The sequence below is a fragment of the Rhinopithecus bieti genome, unplaced genomic scaffold, assembly GCF_001698545.2.
Source record: "Rhinopithecus bieti isolate Rb0 unplaced genomic scaffold, ASM169854v2 scaffold_9899, whole genome shotgun sequence".
NCBI lineage: Eukaryota > Metazoa > Chordata > Mammalia > Primates > Cercopithecidae > Rhinopithecus > Rhinopithecus bieti.
Window position 1 is genome coordinate 6,728,831 of NW_016806979.1, and position 17,452 is coordinate 6,746,282.

Below are 17,452 nucleotides of genomic sequence, written 5' to 3' on the forward strand. Positions count from 1 at the left end.
GAGGTCAGGAGATCGAGACCATCCTGGCTAACACGGTGAAACCCCGTCTCTACTAAAAAATACAAAATAACTAGCCGGGTGAGGTAGCGGGCGCCTGTAGTCCCAGCTACTCGGGAGGCTGAGGCAGGAGAATGGCGTGAACCTGGGAGGCGGAGCTTGCAGTGAGCCGAGATCTCACCACTGCACTCCAGCCTGGGCGACAAAGCGAGACTCCATCTCAAAAAATAAAAAATAAAAATAAAAATAAATTAGCCTGGCGTGGTGGCAGGCGTCTGTAGTCCCAGCTACTCGGGAGGCTGAAGCAGGAGAGTCACTTGATCCTGGGAGGTGCAGGCTGCAGTGAGCCAAGATTGCGCCACTGCACTCCAGCCTGGGTGACAGAGTGAGACTCTGTCTCAAAAAAAAAAAAGAAAAGAAACAGGAAAATATAATTTTGTGTCAAAAGCCACTTTGAGTTTTGAACCAGCACTTGGAGCTCCACCCCGGTTTGCTGAGGGAAAAAAGCTAAAGCCAGGCAACCTCAAACCACAAAAGCAAAATCCTAGAGGCAGGACAAGGCAGCTTTGTGCCAGAAGGCTCTGGAAGGCTCCAGATCCACCTCTCTGCCTTGCTAGTTCTGACACCGCCAGGCAAGATGTCCCCTCCCTCTGTCAGCCTCTGTTTCCTCACCTATAAAATGGTCTGATAAGCCACCAAGCAAGAGTCCCCTCAGGAGCTCCATCCATCCTCCCTGGACGTGGCACTGTCCCCGTTCCTCTCTCCCTGGCACCTTCAAATCCAGTGCCAAAACAGACTGTCTCCTTCACCTCGTGACACATCCTGAACCCCCTGCCTTTCTCCACGGCCCCCACCCCATGCAGGCCTGTCCATCAATCGCTGGTACCCTGCTCGGGCCTCTATTCCGGCCTCCTGCTAGTGTGTGTGGCTTCTGCTGCCCGCAGCAGCCACAGTGGCTTTTTTTTTTAGATGGAGTCTCACTCTGTCACCCAGGCTGGAGTGCAGTGGTGCAATCTCAGCTCACTGCAACCTCCGCCTCCCGGGTTCAAGCGATTCTCCTGCCTCAGCCTCCCAAGTAGCTGGGGTTACAGGCGTGCGTCATCACACCAAGCTGATTTTTGTATTTTGGTAGAGACAGGGTTTCACCATGTTGGCCAGGCTGGTCTCGAACTCCTGAACTCAAGCAATCCAGTTGCCTCGGCCACTCAAAGTGCTGGGATTACAGGCATGAACCACCATGCCTGGTCCACAGTGGCATCTGAAAATCTTACATCAGAACACAGACCTCCTCTGCCCACACACCCTCCATGGCTCCCCATTCCCCTCCAAGTAGACACCAAGTGCCTCCACTGGTCTGTGTAGCTGGACCTCTAGCCACCACTGTATCGTAGTCACTTTGCTCACTTGATTTCTCTCTTTTCTGTTTTTTGTTTGTTTGTTTGTTTGTTTGTTTGTTTTAAGAGATGGGCTGGATGTGGTGGCTCACCCCTATAATCCCAGCACTTTGGGAGACCGAGACGGCCGGATCACCTAAAGTCAGGACTTTGAGACCAGCCTGGCCAACATGGCGAAACACCATCTCTACTAAAATTACAAAAATTAGCCAGGCATGATGGTGGAGGCCTGTAATCCCAGATACTCAGGAGGATGAGGCAAGAGAATCGCTTGAACCCAGGAGGTGGAGGCTGCAGCAAGCCGAGATTGTGCCACTGCACTCCACCCTGGGCAACACAGTGAGACTCTGTCTCAAAGAAAAAAGCAAATCAGGAGAATATAGGAAAGTATGAAGGCTGAAATAACATTTGGGGTGGATCATAGAAAATTGTGTAATGGATTCAGTGTATATTATTTGGTGGATGGATGCCCCAAAATCTTTGACTTCGCCACTTCACAATCTATGCATGTAACAAAATTATACTTGTGCTCCATAAGTTTATACAAATTAAAAAATAATAGTAATATTCAATCAATAAAGTTTTTTTTTTTTTTGAGAGAGTCATTCTGTGGCCCAGGATGGAGTGCAGTGGTACGATCCCGGCTCAAGAAAAAAATAAAAAATAAAAAGATTCAACTGTTCCCTTCCCCATGAGACAATGTCCCCGCAGGAGGAAGTGCAAGTCAGGCCTCAGCAATTCAATGTGGCCACCACCCCCCGGCCCCTGACTCCTTCCGGCTGCTTCTTGGAAGTGACCCAAAGGTTTGGCCATTACAGATGATGGTGATAAAAACAGACGTGACACGGTCAGGTGCTGTGGCCCATGCCTGTAATCCCAGCACTTTGTGGGGCCGAGGCAGGAGGATCACTTGAGCCCAGGAGTTGGAGACCAGCCTGGGCAAAATAGCAAGACCCCGTCTCTACAAAAATATTTTTTGTTATTTTTAAAAAATGTTTATTTATTTATTTATTTATTTATTTATTTATTTATTTATGAGACGGAGTCTCACAGTGTCACCCAGGCTGGAGTGCAGTGGCACAATCTCAGCTCACTGCAACCTCTGCCTCCCAGGTTCAATAGATCCTCCTGCCTCAGCCTTCCGAGTAGCCAGGATTACAGGCACCTGCCACCAGTCCTGGCTAATTTTTGTATTTTTAGTAGAGACGGGGTCTCCCCACGTTGACCAGGCTGGTCTCGACCTCCTGACCTCAAGTGATCCACCTGCCTTGGCCTCCCAAAGTGCTGGGATTACAGGCGTGAGCCACCATGCCTGGCTTCTACAAAAATAAAAATAAAAAATTAGCCAGGCATAGTGGTGGGTGTCTGTGCTCCCAGCTAGTCGGGAGGCTGAGGCAGGGGAATTGCTTGAACCCAGGAGGCAGAGGTTGCAGTGAGCCGAGATTGCGCCACTTCACTCCACCCTGGGCACCAGAGTGAGTCTCTGTCTCAAAAAATAAAAATAAAAAAATAAAAATGGACTTGACCCAAGCGTCCAAACACGGGACAACTGGGGACATAAAAGCCCATTCATTCCTGGTGCTAAGGATCAAATGAATCCCAGCTCCTCCTCCACTGACCAACCATGTCACCTTAAGCAACTCATCTCCCCTCTCTAAGCCTCAGTTTACCCTTCTGCAAAATGACGTTAAGGATGGTCCTGGCATCCTGCTGTTCCGCCTTCCCTGGGGATACCCAGACATGCCCGTGATCCACAGCCGGCCAGCTCAGAAACTTACCAGGATGTAATCAGCCCACATGTCTCGAGCTGATTTCAGGGCTGCCTGGCGCAACTTCATGACATGCTCGTAGCGTGAGTCAGACCAGTGTTTCGGGCCTTCCTCGTCTGGGTAGGACCTATGGGGAGGCAGCTGTGATGTGGACATCACAAGGCACCATCAAAGCCTAGCAAGGGCCTGAGCTGCCTTCGGGGTACTCAGAGAGAGCTTCCTGGAGGAGGGGACATGTAAGCTGATCTGAGGGATGGGAAAAAGGAAACGAGGAGGAAAGAGAAGTGGGGAGAATGTCCCTGGCCGGAGGTACAGCCTGTGCAAAGGCCTGGAGGGAAGAAAGCCCGAGGCACACTGGAGGGAAGGAAGGAAGCTCAGAGTGGGGCCCAGTGCAGTGGTCCCTGCCTGCGATCCCAGCACTTTGGGAGGCAGAGGTGGGAAGATCGCTTGAGGCCAGTGCTTTGAGACCAGCCTGGGCAACACAGTGAGACCCTATCTCTATAAAAAATACAAAAACATTAGCTGGGCATGGTTATATGTGCCTGTAGTCCCAGCTACTCAGGAGGCTGAGGTGGGAGAATAGCTTGAGCCCAGGAGGTAAAGGCTGCAGTAAGCTGTGTTCACTCCACTGCACTCCAGCCTGGGTGATGGAGTGAGACCCTGTCACAAAAAAAAAAGAAAAAAAAAAAAAAAACCCAGAAAGGAACTGGGTGGGGGTGGGGAGTCCATGCTGCCCAGGGCCTTAGGGAGTAGATAAACAGCAAAGTCAGTGCTGGGACCAAGACTGAGTCAGTGAGCCAGGGAACAAAGCAGTGGGCGTCCCCAGAAGAAAAAGGGAGTGAAGGAATTCTAGGTGCAGGGAACACCTTGGGCAAAGGTCTGACAGGAGGATTATGGCCTATTTGTAAAGATGAGGGAGGGTCAGAGTAGCTTAATGCTGCCTGGGCTGGAGAGGCAGGGACTGAGGGCCTGTTATTCTGTCCTGGGACAATGGGGAGCCATAGAGGGTGTGTGAGCAGAGGCAAAGCCCAGTCAGACTAGGAGCAGGGGAAAGGCGCTCACCTGGGCTCCTCCGCCGGCCGCCACTCCACGGAATGGTACAAACTCTTCACAGCCACCAGCCACTCCCGCAGCACAGTTGACGTGTTATCCATGTTGTGGTCCGTAGCCACCCTGAAGGGAGAGGGAACAGGCAGCGCAGTTGGGGAGACTGAGGCAGGACCAGGCAGCAGCGAGGCAAGTTGAGGACCACATCCCCAACTGGCCTCCCACCAGCCATGCACCCCTGACCAGGTCACTTCTCCCTTTCCTTTTTTTTTTTTTTTGGACACAGTCTCACTGTGTCGCCCAGGCTGGATTGCAGTGCAGTGGCGCGATCTCGGCTCACTGCAAGCTCCACCTCCCGGGTTCACGCCATTCTCCTGCCTCAGCCTCCCGAGTAGCTGGGACTACAGGTGCCTGCCCCCCCGCCCTTCTAATTTTTTTTTTTTTTTTTTTTTTTTTTTTAACAGAGACGGGGTTTCACCGTGTTGGCCAGGATGGTCTCGATCGCCTGACCTCGTGATCCGCCCACCTTGGCCTCCCAAAATGTTGGGATTACAGGCATGAGCCACCGCGCCTGGCCCTTTCCATGTCAGTTTCCTCATCTGTAACATGGGGGTGGGAACAGGACCCAGTTTACTGGGAAGTGGAAGGATTAAACAAGCTAATTTTGGAGAGACACATTAGTGATTGGCTGTTTTATTACTGAGCATCTAGGATCTTGCAAACCACATTCACTAACAAATATACGTAACTTAATTTTTTTTTTTTTTTTTGAGACAGAGTCTTGCTTTGTTGCCTAGGCTGGAGTGCAGTGGCACAATCTTGGTTCACTGCAACCTCCGCCTCCCAGGTCCAAGCAATTCTCCTGCCTCAGCCTACCAAGTAGCTGGGATTACAGGTGCATGCCACCACGCCCAGCTAATTTTTGTATTTTTAGTAGAGACGGGGTTTCGCTGTGTTGGCCAGGATGATCTCGAACTCCTGACCTCAGGTGATCCACCTGCCTCGGCCTCCCAAAGTGCTGGGATGACAGGAGTGAGCCACCGCACCTGGCAATTTTTTAATATATATATCAGGCCAGGCACAGTGGCTCACACCTGTCATCCCAGCACCGAGAGGCCGAGGTGGGTGGATCACCTGAGGTCAAGACCAGCTTGGCCAACATGGCGAAACCCCATCTCTACTAAAAATACAAAAATTAGGCCAGGCACAGTGGCTCACGCTTGTAATTCCAGCACTTTGGGAAGCCGAGGCGGGCGAATCACTCGAGGCCAGGAGTTCGAGCGTAGCCTGGCCAACATGGTGAAACCCTGTCTCTACTAAAAGTACAAAAAATTAGCCAGCTGTGGTGGCAGGAGCCTGTAATCCCAGCCACTCAGGAGGCCGAGGCAGAATTGCTTGAACCTGCAGAAGAATCACTTGAACCTGGGAGGCGGAGGCTGCAGTGAACCGAGATCGAGATCGTGCCAATGCACTTCAGCCTGAGCAACAAGAGCGAGACTCGAGTCTCAAAAAATAAATTAAAGCCGGGCGCGGTGGCTCAAGCCTGTATTCCCAGCACTTTGGGAGGCTGAGACGTTGGCGGATTCACGAGTCAGGAGATCAAGACCATTCCCTGGCTAACGTGGTGGAAACCCCGTCCTATAAAAAATACAAAAAACTAGCCGGGCAAGGTGGCGGCGCCTGTAAGGTCCCAGCTACTTGGAGGCTGAGGCAGGAGAATGGCGTTGAACCCGAAAGGCGAGCTTGCAGTGAGTCTGAGATCCGGCCACGCAACTCCAGTTTGGGCGACAAGAGCGGAGACTCAGTCTCAAAAAAAAAAAAAAAATTAATTAATTAATTAAAAAAGTATTAAATAAAAGAATAAATAAAAATTGTTTTAATTAAAATAAAAAATAGATTATTTTAAATTAAAAGAAAAGTAATTTTTTAATTTTATTTAAAATTAAAAATAAAATTAATTAAAATTAAAATAAATAAATTTTTTTAAAAATTCAAAAATGAAATGTATATATCACAAACCAGCTGGGTGCAACGGCTCATGCCTGTAATCCAGTATGTAATCCCAGCTGAGGCAGGAGAATCACTTGAGCCCAGGAAGGGGAAGTTGCAGTGAGCTAGGATTGCACCACTGCACTCCAGCCTGGGCGACGGATGTAAAGCCCTATATAAAAAAAAAAAGTGTATCTCAGCAGGGCGCTCACGCCTGTAATCCCAGCATTTCGGGAGGCCGAGGCGGGGCAGATCATGAGGTCAGTAGATCCAGACAAGCCTGGCCACAATGGTGAAACCCCGCCTCTATTAAAAATACAAAAATTAGCCAGGCATGGGACGCGTGCCTGTAATCCCAAGCTATTCAGGAAGCTGAGGTAGGAGAATCACTTGAACCCGGGAGGTGGAGGCTGCAATGAACTGAGATAGTGTCACCGCACTCCAGCCTAGGCGACAGAGCAAGATTCCATCTTAAAAAAAAAAAGAAAAAAAAAAAGCATATCTCATCTCACCCCTACCCTGCCTTCCTTCATCTTCTCCCGTGAGCCACACCACTTCAGTGGGCTGCAGTCATTTATTCATTCAACAAACATTTGTTAAGTACCAATTGTGTATTTGGATTACCCAGACTGGGAAATCGGGTGGAAGGAAAAGCAACATTTGGGAGTTTAGTTTGACCTTAGTGCCAAGAGTTAATTCTACCCAATAAATTAAGTTGACAATAACACCAGCAATGAATAACACCAGCAATGATAGTAATCATAATAAAATCACTGAGAGCCAAGCCCATGCCAGACCCAAGGACTCCACATCCATTAACTGGTTAATCTTCAGAGACAAACCCAAAAAGAGAATTATATTAATACACTCATTTTCTTTTCTTTCTCTTTTTTTTAGAGGCAGGGTCTTACTCTGTAGCCCAGGCTAGAGTGCAGTGGTGCAATCATAGCTCACTGCAGCCTCAAACTCCTGGGCTTCAAGCGATTTTCCCGCCTCCTGAATAGCTGGGACTACAGGCACACACCACCGCACCCGACTAATTTTTCTATTTTTTCTAGAGACGGGGTTTTGCCATGTTGGCAAGGCTGGTCTCGAACTCCTGAGCTCAAGTGACCCGCTCACCTTGGCCTCCCAAATTGCTAGGATTACTGCGTGAGCCACAGCGCCCGGACCCATTTTCCATTTGAGGAAACTGAGGCAGGGAGTGAGAAGTCACCAAAGACTTCTTCAGAGCTCTGCCCCGTTCCCTCCCAAGAAAGCATCCACTTCCTCCTGGGCCATCTGGTCCTGGACTCCACCCACGCCGATCCGAGGGCAGGGGTTTGACTGGGGCCTGGAGTCGGGCTGAGTTCAAGCCTAAGGGCAGCAGCAGGCACAGAAAGGCTTTCTGTTAGATGTGGCCCCTGGCAACGCCCCAGTGGGGGGCTCCGGGCTCAGTCCTTTGGAGGTGTACGTGCTCCAGAGGGAGTTAGAACGAGTCACAGTCAGTGGGACCGGATCTGCCCTAGTAGGGTCCAGCAGACAGGAGCGGTGCCCAGCCCACCCCAAAGGAGCCAGCAGGAGGAACTCGGTCCCGCTTGTCTTAATGTGGGGAGGGCTGTGTCTGGCTCCATGGAAGGACAGCAGGCAGGGAGCACGCGTGGGCCCATCCCGATGGGGCAGCGGGCAGAGGCATGCGTAGAACCGTCCCGATGGGGGTAGAGACCAGAAAGCACGCGCGGACCCGCCCAAAAGAGGACAGCGGGCAGGGGCTCGTGTGAACCCACCCCAAAGGGGACAACGAGCAGGGGCTCTCGTGGACCCGCCCGATGGGGACAGCGGACAGCGGGCTCGGCTCACCATAGCGCAGTGCGCTCCCGCGGGTGCCGCAGCCGCTCGAGTGCACCCAGCGTGGTGGGCAAAGCGTGGGCCGCGTTTCGCGCCAACAGCGCGATGAGCACGCGCGGCGCCTGCAGGGGCGACTCCGGGTTCCAGCGCTCCTCGGGGAAGTAGGCGTCTGCGCCCGGCTGGCCCCCCGGCGGCAGTGGCGCCAGCAGCAGAAACAGCAGCGCCTGGAGCGACTGCTCGCGCCGCCGGCCGGCGCGTGGGGCCGCCGCCATCGCGCCACGCGTCTCCTTTAAGTCGTTTTTCTGCAGGAGGACTCTGGCCGCGCCTTAAAGGGGTCATTGAGGCCCCGCCCGGCCGCGCGCCTTGAAGGGGAGGAGCGCGCCTGGCGTGAAGGCCAGGCCCCGCCTCCAGACGCTCTCCGAGACCCAAAGCCCGGAGTGACGTCACCTGCAGCCCTACCCAGGACGCCCCGCCCCCGCACCCACGTTAAAGGCACAGAGCGCTCGGAGCGCGTGGAAGGGAGGTTAGGGGTAGCTTTAGGGTTAGGAACCCGCGCTTTCTCCAGGTGCGTCCTACCACCGAGACCTCCGCCTGATGCGCCACCCAACTTCCCCATGTATAAAACCTGGGCTGTGCCACCAAGCGGACTTGGCTACTTAGGACCTGGTTTGGGACCCAAGAGACCTTAGCCTCAGTTTCCTCTGCTGCAACGTGGGTTTTGCCATCCTGGTTTTGGACCTCACAGGGATGTCATTGAGGGTTGTGGAGAATAAAGGTCATGACGTCCACAGACCTGGCGTCACATCCAGTCCCCGCCCTGGGCTTACTGTGTGTGAGCCTCAGTCTGTCCATCTATAAAATGAGATCATAGAGACCCTACAGGGATGGCGTGAAAATGGAGCCAGAGCATAATAACGGACCGTTCTGAGCATAAGTTCTTCCAGAGACAAAGGCTGTGTTTTCATTGAAATGCTACCAAGGGATTGTTTTCCAATACTCTAGTGCCGTATTTTCAAATTGATTGACTTAGTACCACACTTTTTTTTTTTTTTTTTGAGACGGAGTCTGGCTTTGTCGCCCGGGCTGGAGTGCAGTGGTGCAACATAGCAAGACCGTGCCTCTATTTTAAAACAATAAAACTTTAAAAAATACATCTGAACATTATCATTATTATTATTATTTTCACAGAGAGGGTCTTACTCTGTGGCTCAGGCTAGAGTGCAGTGGCATGATCATGGCTCACTGCAGCCTCAACCTCCTGGGCTCAACGGATCCTCCTACCTCAGCCCCCAAAGTAGCTGGGACTACAAGTGCACTCAACCACGCCCAGTTAACTTTTAAATTTTTTGTAGAGATGGAGTCTCCCTATGTTACCCAGGCTCCTCTCAAACTCCTGGTGGGCTCAAGTAATCCTCCCGCTTCAGCTTCCCAAAGTGCTGGGATTACCAGTGAGCCATCATGCCCGGCTAAAACTTAATTTTTAAGAATGATACAGGCCAGGTGCAGTGGTTCATGCCTGTAATCCCAGCATTTTGAGAGGCTGAGACAGGCAGATCACTTGAGGTCAGGAGTTCGAGACCAGCCTGGTCAATATAGTGAAGCCCCATCTCTACTAAAAAAAAAAAACAAGAAATTAGCCCGTCATGGTGGCACTTCGCCTGTAATCCCAGCATTTTGAGAGGCTGAGACAGGCAGATCACTTGAGGTCAGGAGTTCGAGACCAGCCTGGTCAATATAGTGAAGCCCCATCTCTACTAAAAAAAAAAACAAGAAATTAGCCGGTCATGGTGGCACTTCGCCTGTAATCCCAGCTACTCAGGAGGCCGAGGCAGGAGAATCACTTGAACCCAGGAGGTGGAGGTTGCAGTGAGCCAAGATCGCATGACTGCACTCCAGCCTGGGCGACAGAGTGAGACACCGTCTCAAAAAAAAAAAAAGTAAAAACAAATTTACACTGTGGACTTGACGAGGAAAGGTCTTTTCATGTTAAGTAAGAAAAAGGAGTGACAAGATACATCCCATCCCATCTGGAAGGATTTAGACCCAAGGGCAAACAATGGTTTTCTCAAAAGGGGCAGGATGACAAATTCTTGTAGCTGCAATTGTTCCAGAATTAACATCTACATCCCGTCCAGGGTAAAAGGAAGACAGCTAAGGAAGCCTATGAAGGGCACATGTATTGTGCAAATGTATTTCAGAAGGTGGGGTTGAAGGGAAATAGGTGGAAAGGTCAGGAATATCTCATTGTCTTGAGGTAGGCTGAAAACTCCAGACAGAATGGGAGGAAATAGTCTCCGTGGGGTGTGAAAGTCCCTCTGCAAGCTGAACCAAGAATACAGGGGAATCCCTGTGGAACCCACTCTGGAAGCAGCTGCAAGACAGCGGAGAGGCTGCCAGTGTCTAGTTAGCAGATGACTTTTCTGGCAAGCAGAGGAAGTCGGTAAAAGCTTGTCTCCCAGCCAGGAAACTTGATACCAAGTTAAGAGTTGGAGCTAGGAAACAAACCCAAAAGGCTCACAGCAAGGAGAGAAAAAAAAAAAAAAAATCTGTAACCTGTATCACAAAGCCTTCATATCCTTCAGATATAAAGAGTTATTAGATATCAATAAGAAAAATACAAACACTCCCGAAAAGTAGAAAAAAGCTATGAACAGGCAATTCACTGAAATTAAAAAAAAAAAAAAGGAAAGAAAGAAAAACTACAAACATGTAAATGGTTAAGCAACATATTTGGATTTTGTTTTTTGAGACAGGGTCTCACTCCCATTGCCCAGGCTGGAGTGCAGTGGTGATTGCACCTTGACTTCCCAGGCTCATGTAAATCTCCCATGTCAGCCCAGCTTCTATTTATTTATTTATTTATTTATTTAGGCTGGTCTCAAACTCCTTGGCTCAAGCATTCCACTTGTTTCAGCATCCCAAAGTTCTGGGATTACAGGCATGAGCCACCACTCCCAGCTGCTAATTGTGTATTTTTCATAAAGATGAGGTCTCACTATGTTGGCCAGGCTGGTCTTGAACTCCTGAGCTCAAGCGATCTGCCTGCCTCAGTCTCCCAAAGCCTCAGTCTCCCAAAGGATTACAGGTGTGCACTACCGTGCCTGGCCATAATAAAATTTATTCGTAAGTTCAATTTAGTCAAAGAAATTCAAAATAAAATAATGAGATTTCTGTGTGTGTCTAATTGGCATAGCTTTTTTCTTTTTATGAAAAGTCCTAGTGTTTAGAAAGGATTTGGAGGCTGGACACAGTGGATCACTCCTGTAATCCTAGCACTCTGGGAGGCCGAGACAGGAGGATTGCTTGGGTCCAGGAGTTTGAGACCAGCTTGGGCAGCATAGCGAGACCCTGTCTCTATTATTTAAAAAAAAAAAAAGGCTGGGCGCGGTGGCTCAAGCCTGTAATCCCAGCACTTTGGGAGGCCAAGACGGGTGGATCACGAGGTCAGGAGATGGAGACCATCCTGGCTAACACGGTGAAACCCCGTCTCTACTAAAAAAAAACAAAAAACAACAACAACAAAAAAAACTAGCTGGGTGAGGTGGCGGGCGCCTGTAGTCCCAGCTACTCGGGAGGCTGAGGCAGGAAAATGGCGTAAACGTCAGAGACAGAGCTTGCAGTGAGCCGAGATCGCACCACTGCACTCCAGCCTGGGTGACAGAGCGAGACTCCGCCTCGGGAAAAAAAAAAAATTAGAACAGGTGCAGTGGCTCACACCTGTAATCCCAGCACTTTGGGAGACTCAGGCAGGCAGATCACTTAGGGACAGCAGTTCGAGACTGCCCAACATGGTGAAACCCCATCTCTACTAAAAATACAAAAATTAACTGGGCACAGTGGCGGGCGCCCGAAATCCCAGCTACTCGAGAGACTGAGGCAGGAGAATTGATTGAACCCGGGAGGCAGAGGTTGCAGTGAGCCGAGATCCTGCCACTGTACTCTATCCTGGGCGACAGAGCAAGACTCTGTCTCAAAAAAACCAAAACATTAAAATAAAGGTTTGGAGAAAATTCACAAATAAATGCTGCTGCTCGGAGTATAAAATGGCACAGTTTTCTGGAGGTGCAGGGGTTACAAAAGCCTAAAGATGGCTCATCTGTTTTGGCCCAGAAATTCCACTTGTAGACATTTATCCAATAGAAACAAGGTAGGTGTGGGTGAAGATTCAGCTCCGGAATGTTCCTCGAGAAGGCGGTGGGCAGAGTGGCTGGATCTGGGCACCAGAGCCTGGCTGCCTGGGACAAGTCCCTCCTTCCCGCTCAGCCTCAGTTTCCTCATCTGTATAATGGAAAATAAACAGACATCAAAAATCAGACATGTCAGATGCCTGGCATGTAATAAGTGCTTAAAAAATCAGAGTTAATAGAAATGTTGGCTGGGCGCAGTGGCTCATGCCTGTAATCCTAGCACTATGGGAAGCCAAGCCAGGTGCCTGACCTCCCTATCACCTGAGGTCAGGAGTTCAAGACCAGCCTGGCCAACATGGTGAAACTTCATCTCTACTAAAAATACAAAAATTAACTGGGCACAGTGGTGGGCGCCTGTAGTCCCAGCTACTCGGGAGGCTGAGGCATGAGAATCGCTTGAACCCAAGAGGTGGAGGTTGCAGTGAGCCGAGATCGCACCATTGCCATCCAGCCTGAGCAACAAAGAGCAAAACTCCATCTCAAAAAATAAAAATAAAAATAAAGAAATGTAGGCTGCGCGCAGTGGCTCACGCCTGTAATCCCAACCCTTTGGGAAGCCGAGGCAGGCAGATCACCTGAGGTCAGGAGTTTGAAACCAGCCTGGCCAACATGGTGAAACTACTAAAAATACAAAAATTAGCCAGGCGTGGTGGTGGACGCCTGTAATCCCAGCTACTGGGGAGGCTGAGGCAGGAGAATCGCTTGAACCCACGAGGTGAAGGTTACAATGAGCCAAGATGCTGCCACTGCACTCCAGCCTGGTGACAGAGCGAGACTCTGTCTCAAAAAAAAAAAAAAGAAAAAAAGAAAGAAAAAGAAATGTATAAGCAATCAAAAGATGAAAGGGTGGATAGGAAAGAAGGTTCTCGGAAAAGGAGCTAAAAGCAGCTCCTAAACCTCCCGGACAAAGGTGAGGGGCAGCAGGTGAGGCTACCCTGGTGGACAGCCCTCTGTTGAAGTGACAAACACATATACTTTAAATTCTGAGGTTTCCCATTGCGGGATTTGCCCACAGGAACCTGTACTTGCAAAAACAAAACAAAACAAAACAAAACAAAACAAAACAAAAAAATATGTACAAGATTATTCCCTGTGGCACTGGCTGTTAGTATGGAAGACTAGAAACCAAATGCCCGTTGGTTCTGGTTAAATAGATTTAGGAACCCATCTACAATCCCTTACATCCAATTGCAAATCCTTAAATATTCTGACACTCAGAAGTTTGTATTTGTTTGTTTTTTTGAGACAGAGTCTCTCTCTGTGGCCCAGGCTGGAGGGCAGTGGTGCCGTCATAGCTCAATGCCGCCTCCATCTCCAGGGCTCAAGTAATCCTCCCACCTTGGCCTCCCGAGTAGCTGGAACTACAAGTGCATTCCACCACACCCAACTAATTTTTAAAATATTTGTAGAGATGGGGTCTTGCTATGTTGTCCAGGCTGGTCTCAAACTCCTAGGCTCAAGCAATCCACCTATCTTGGCCTCCCAGAGTGCTGGGATTATGGGTATGAGCCACTGTGCCTGGCCCTAGAAGTCTTTCTAGGACTGGGCTGGGCGTGGTGGCTCACGCCTGTAATCTCAGCACTTTGGGAGGCCGAGGTGGGTGGATCACTTCAGGACAGGAGTTCGAGACCAGCCTGGCTAACATGGTGAAACCCCATCTCTACTAAAAATATAAAAATTAGCCAGGTGTGGTGGCAAGTGCCTGTAATCCTAGCTACTCTGTGGGCTGAGGTGGGAGAATCACTGGAACCCCCGAGGGGGAGGCTGCAGTGAGCTGAGATTGTGCTACTGCACTTCACCCTGGGAAACAGAGTGAGACTCCGTCTCACAAAAAGAAAAAAAAAAAAAAAGATGTATTTCTAGGACTGTTTAACTATTTATCCAAGTTAGTGTAAATATCAATCAGTTTCTCTGTCCCAGATCAGCTAGGAAGTGTATTAGTTAGCTATTGCTGCATAAAAAAATTGTCCCCCAAATTATGCCCATCTTGCAAGCTCTTGCTGGTGGTAAACCTAAGGCACCCATCACTACAATCTCCCTTTCCAAGTTGGCAACAGGAAGTAGCCATTGGGAGATGCCCCCTAAATCCTGGGATTAGATGGGATACAAAAGCTGGGTGTGGTGGCTCACATCTGTAATCCCAGCACTTTGGGAGGCTGAAGCAGTCAGATCACCTGAGGTCAGGAGTTTGAGACCAGCCTGGCCAAAATAGTGAAACCCCATCTCTACTAAAAATACAAAAATTAGCCGGGCAGGGTGGCATGCGCCTGTAGTCCCAGCTACTCGGGAGGCTGAGGCAGGAGATTCACTTGAACCTGGGAGGAGGAGGTTGCAGTGAGCTGAGATTATGCATTCCAGCCTGGGCGACAGAGCTAGACTCTGTATTAAAAAATAAATAAATAAATAAAAGAGACGCAACAGAGCTGGACTCTGTCTCAAAAAAAAAAAAAAAGAGAGAGATGGGACACAAATTCACCACAATCTCAGCTCCCAAGGGCTGAGCTCACATGCATGTCACAGCCTGGGCTTAGAGGGTTCCTCTGTAGCTCAGATACACTCCACAACTTCCCACTGCATTTGTTCACGAGCTTGGCCAGCCTGGCTGGTTAAGGAGATGAGGTATATTCTGTTCCATCCATGAACCCACATGCACGACAATCCCATACACCCCATGTGGGCCCCCACCTCCCCACCCCCAGCCATCACTGGCATGTTTCAGAAGCCTGTGGAGTTCCCCACCTGCTCCCTCCTGTTCCCATGGGACCTCCAAGCAGCCGTCCAGAGTGCAGGATACATCATTGGCACCAAGGGTCTTTTTCAATTCTGAAATGAGACGAACTCTTGGACACACCTGGGGAATCCCAGGCATCAAGGGGCTTCCCTGCATTTTCCCAGAGAGACTATGAATATCTCAAGCAGAAATCCTAGACGTGGCTCACATAGACCCTCTCTTCAAGCCTGCACCCATGGCAGACATTGCTAGCCGATCCCTGCACCCTTCACCGAGCCTGGACACTGCCAGTCCCACCTCCCGACATGCTGCTGTAGGCAGACATCACAAATCAGTATCAGGACGGACCCACTTAAGGACACATAAAATCTCTAGGAAGAGAAACTCATTGAGGTCACATGTTTCTGGATTTAATTCTGCAGTCAGAAAATAGGTTTCTTTTTCCTATTTAAAACTTCTACTATTTTAAGGAAGCTCCGTTTTTCTTGTTTGGATGCTCACAGACACATCCTCTCCCTCATTCCCTGACTCCCAAGAACCCACCATCTATGGGGGTGTCTCCCAAGTCTCTGACTTCACCTTTTTTTTTTTTTTCTGAGACAGAGTCTCACTCTGTCACCCAGGCTAGAGTGCAGTGGCACAATCTCAGCTCACTGCAAGCTCCGCCTCCTGGGTCCATGCCATTCTCCTGCCTCAGCCTCCCGAGTAGCTGGGACTACAAGTGCCCTCTACCACGCCGAGCTAATTTTTTGTATTTTTAGTAGAGACGGGGTTTCACTGTGTTAGCCAGGATGGTCTTGATCTCCTAACCTCATAATCCGCCCACCTTGGGCTCCCAAAGTGCTGGGATTACAGGCATGAGCCACCGTGCCTGGCTGACCTCACCTATTTAAAATTTTTTTTTTTTTTTTTTTTTTTTTTTTTTTTTTTTGAGACAGAGTCTAGCTCTGTTGCCCAGGCTGGAGTGCAGTGGTGCGATCTTGGCTCACTGCAACCTCTACCTCCCGGGTTCATGCAATTCTCCTGCCTCAGCCTCCCGAGTAGCTGGGACTACAGGCATGCGCAACCACACCCAGCTAATTTTTGTATTTATAGTAGAGACAGGGTATCACCACGTTGGCCAAGCTGGTCTCAAACTCCTGACCTCCAGTGATCCACCTGCCTCGATCTCCCAAAGTGCTGGGATTACAGGCGAAAGCCACCGTGCCCAGCTGCTGACCTCACCTTCTATGTCTGTTCTTTCTCTTTCCTTCAAATGAGGGCTCTTTGAGATTCCCTTCTGTTCTCCACACACCTTCCCTGGCTTGTGGCCCCCTCACCTTCACTTAGTGACACCTGAAGCCCAACACCTCTGACACCTCCAGCTCCCACCTCCACCTCCCTCCTAGTCTCTGTCCCCTTGGCTGCTGCCCTTGCTCAGGCCTGTCCTTTGGTCCCAGAACCGGGGCCTCAGCCTCCTCCCTCACTTCCAGTCTGGCTTCTGTTGACCTCTGCTCACACACCCTCCATGGCTCCCCACTGCCTACACAATAAATCTAAATTCTTCCGCCTGTCATTCAAGGCCCTGCACGTCTTCCAGCAGCCTCCAGCCTCCCACTCCGTGCCCTTGTGCTGGCCGCATGGATGGTGACATTCCCTGAATCCCCACTGCATCCTGTTCACCCCCCAATCAGTGCATACATCTCAGTGATCATGGGCATTAAGTAATTTGTGAATGAACTCAGGAAGCAGGAGGGAGAAAGATGTTTCTGGAGCTCCTTCCCAGCTCAGGAGCTCCTCAGAGGCCAACTCCAACTCTGTAAACCTCTAGGGCCTCAATGCCAGCCCAGAGAAAAACAGGGAGTGGTTGTTAAATGAATAAATTTAAATGTCTATCCGTAGTTTGTTGGTTTTAAGATGGAGTCTCTCACGCTGGTAATCCCAGCACTTTGAGAGGCTGAGGCAGGCGGATCACAAGGTCAGGAGTTCGAGACCTGCCTACCCAATATAGTGAAACCCCGTCTCTGCTAAAAATACAAAAATTAGCCAGGTGTGGTGGCATGCACCTGTAGTCCCAGCTACTCGGAGGCTGAGGCAGAATAATGGCTTGAACCTAGGAAGATAGAGGTTGCAGTGAACCGAGACCACACCATTGCACTCCTGCTTGGGTGACAGAGTGAGACTCCGTCTCAAAAATAAAATAAAAAATAAAAGAAGGAGTCTCAGCCGGGCGCGCTGGCTCACGCCTGTAATCCCAGCACTTTGGGAGGCCGAGGCGGGAGGATCACAGGGTCAGGAGTTTGAGACAAGCCTGACCAACATGGTGAAATCCCATCTCTACTAAAAATACAAAAATTAGCTGGGCGTGGTGGCATGTGCCTGTAGTCCCAGCTACTCAGGAGGCTGAGGCAGGAGAATCGCTTGAACTCAGGCATCAGAGGTTGCAGTGAGCCAAGATCATTCCACTGCACTCCAGCCTGGGCAACAGAGCGAGACTCTGTCTCAAAAAAAAAAAAAAAAAAAAAAAAAAAA

General features: G+C 49.9%; 2 protein-coding genes across 16 annotated transcripts in view; both read right to left on the reverse strand.

The window, feature by feature from the left end:
* Positions 1-8,415, reverse strand: part of COLGALT1 (collagen beta(1-O)galactosyltransferase 1) — a 25,400-nt gene extending 16,985 nt beyond the window's left edge. The window contains exons 1-3 of the mRNA XM_017879484.1: positions 8,036-8,415; positions 4,223-4,333; positions 3,170-3,287 (exon numbers count right to left, since the gene is read on the reverse strand). Coding sequence (XP_017734973.1) covers positions 3,170-3,287; positions 4,223-4,333; positions 8,036-8,295 — 489 coding nt within the window. The 5' untranslated portion in view covers positions 8,296-8,415. The remainder of the gene's footprint in view (positions 1-3,169; positions 3,288-4,222; positions 4,334-8,035) is intronic.
* Positions 8,416-11,972: 3,557 nt separating this feature from the next.
* NIBAN3 (niban apoptosis regulator 3) overlaps positions 11,973-17,452 on the reverse strand; it is a 29,296-nt gene continuing 23,816 nt past the window's right edge. For 7 of the 15 annotated variants that reach the window (XM_017879497.1, XM_017879500.1, XM_017879487.1 and 4 more), the window contains 2 exons: positions 14,950-15,033; positions 12,096-12,301 (listed from right to left, as the gene is read on the reverse strand). In XM_017879497.1, coding sequence (XP_017734986.1) covers positions 12,189-12,301; positions 14,950-15,033 — 197 coding nt within the window. In that variant the 3' untranslated portion in view covers positions 12,096-12,188. Of the gene's footprint in view, positions 12,302-14,791; positions 15,034-17,452 lie in introns of those variants that run through there. The other 8 variants (XM_017879496.1, XM_017879490.1, XM_017879494.1 and 5 more) reach the window with 6 other exon arrangements.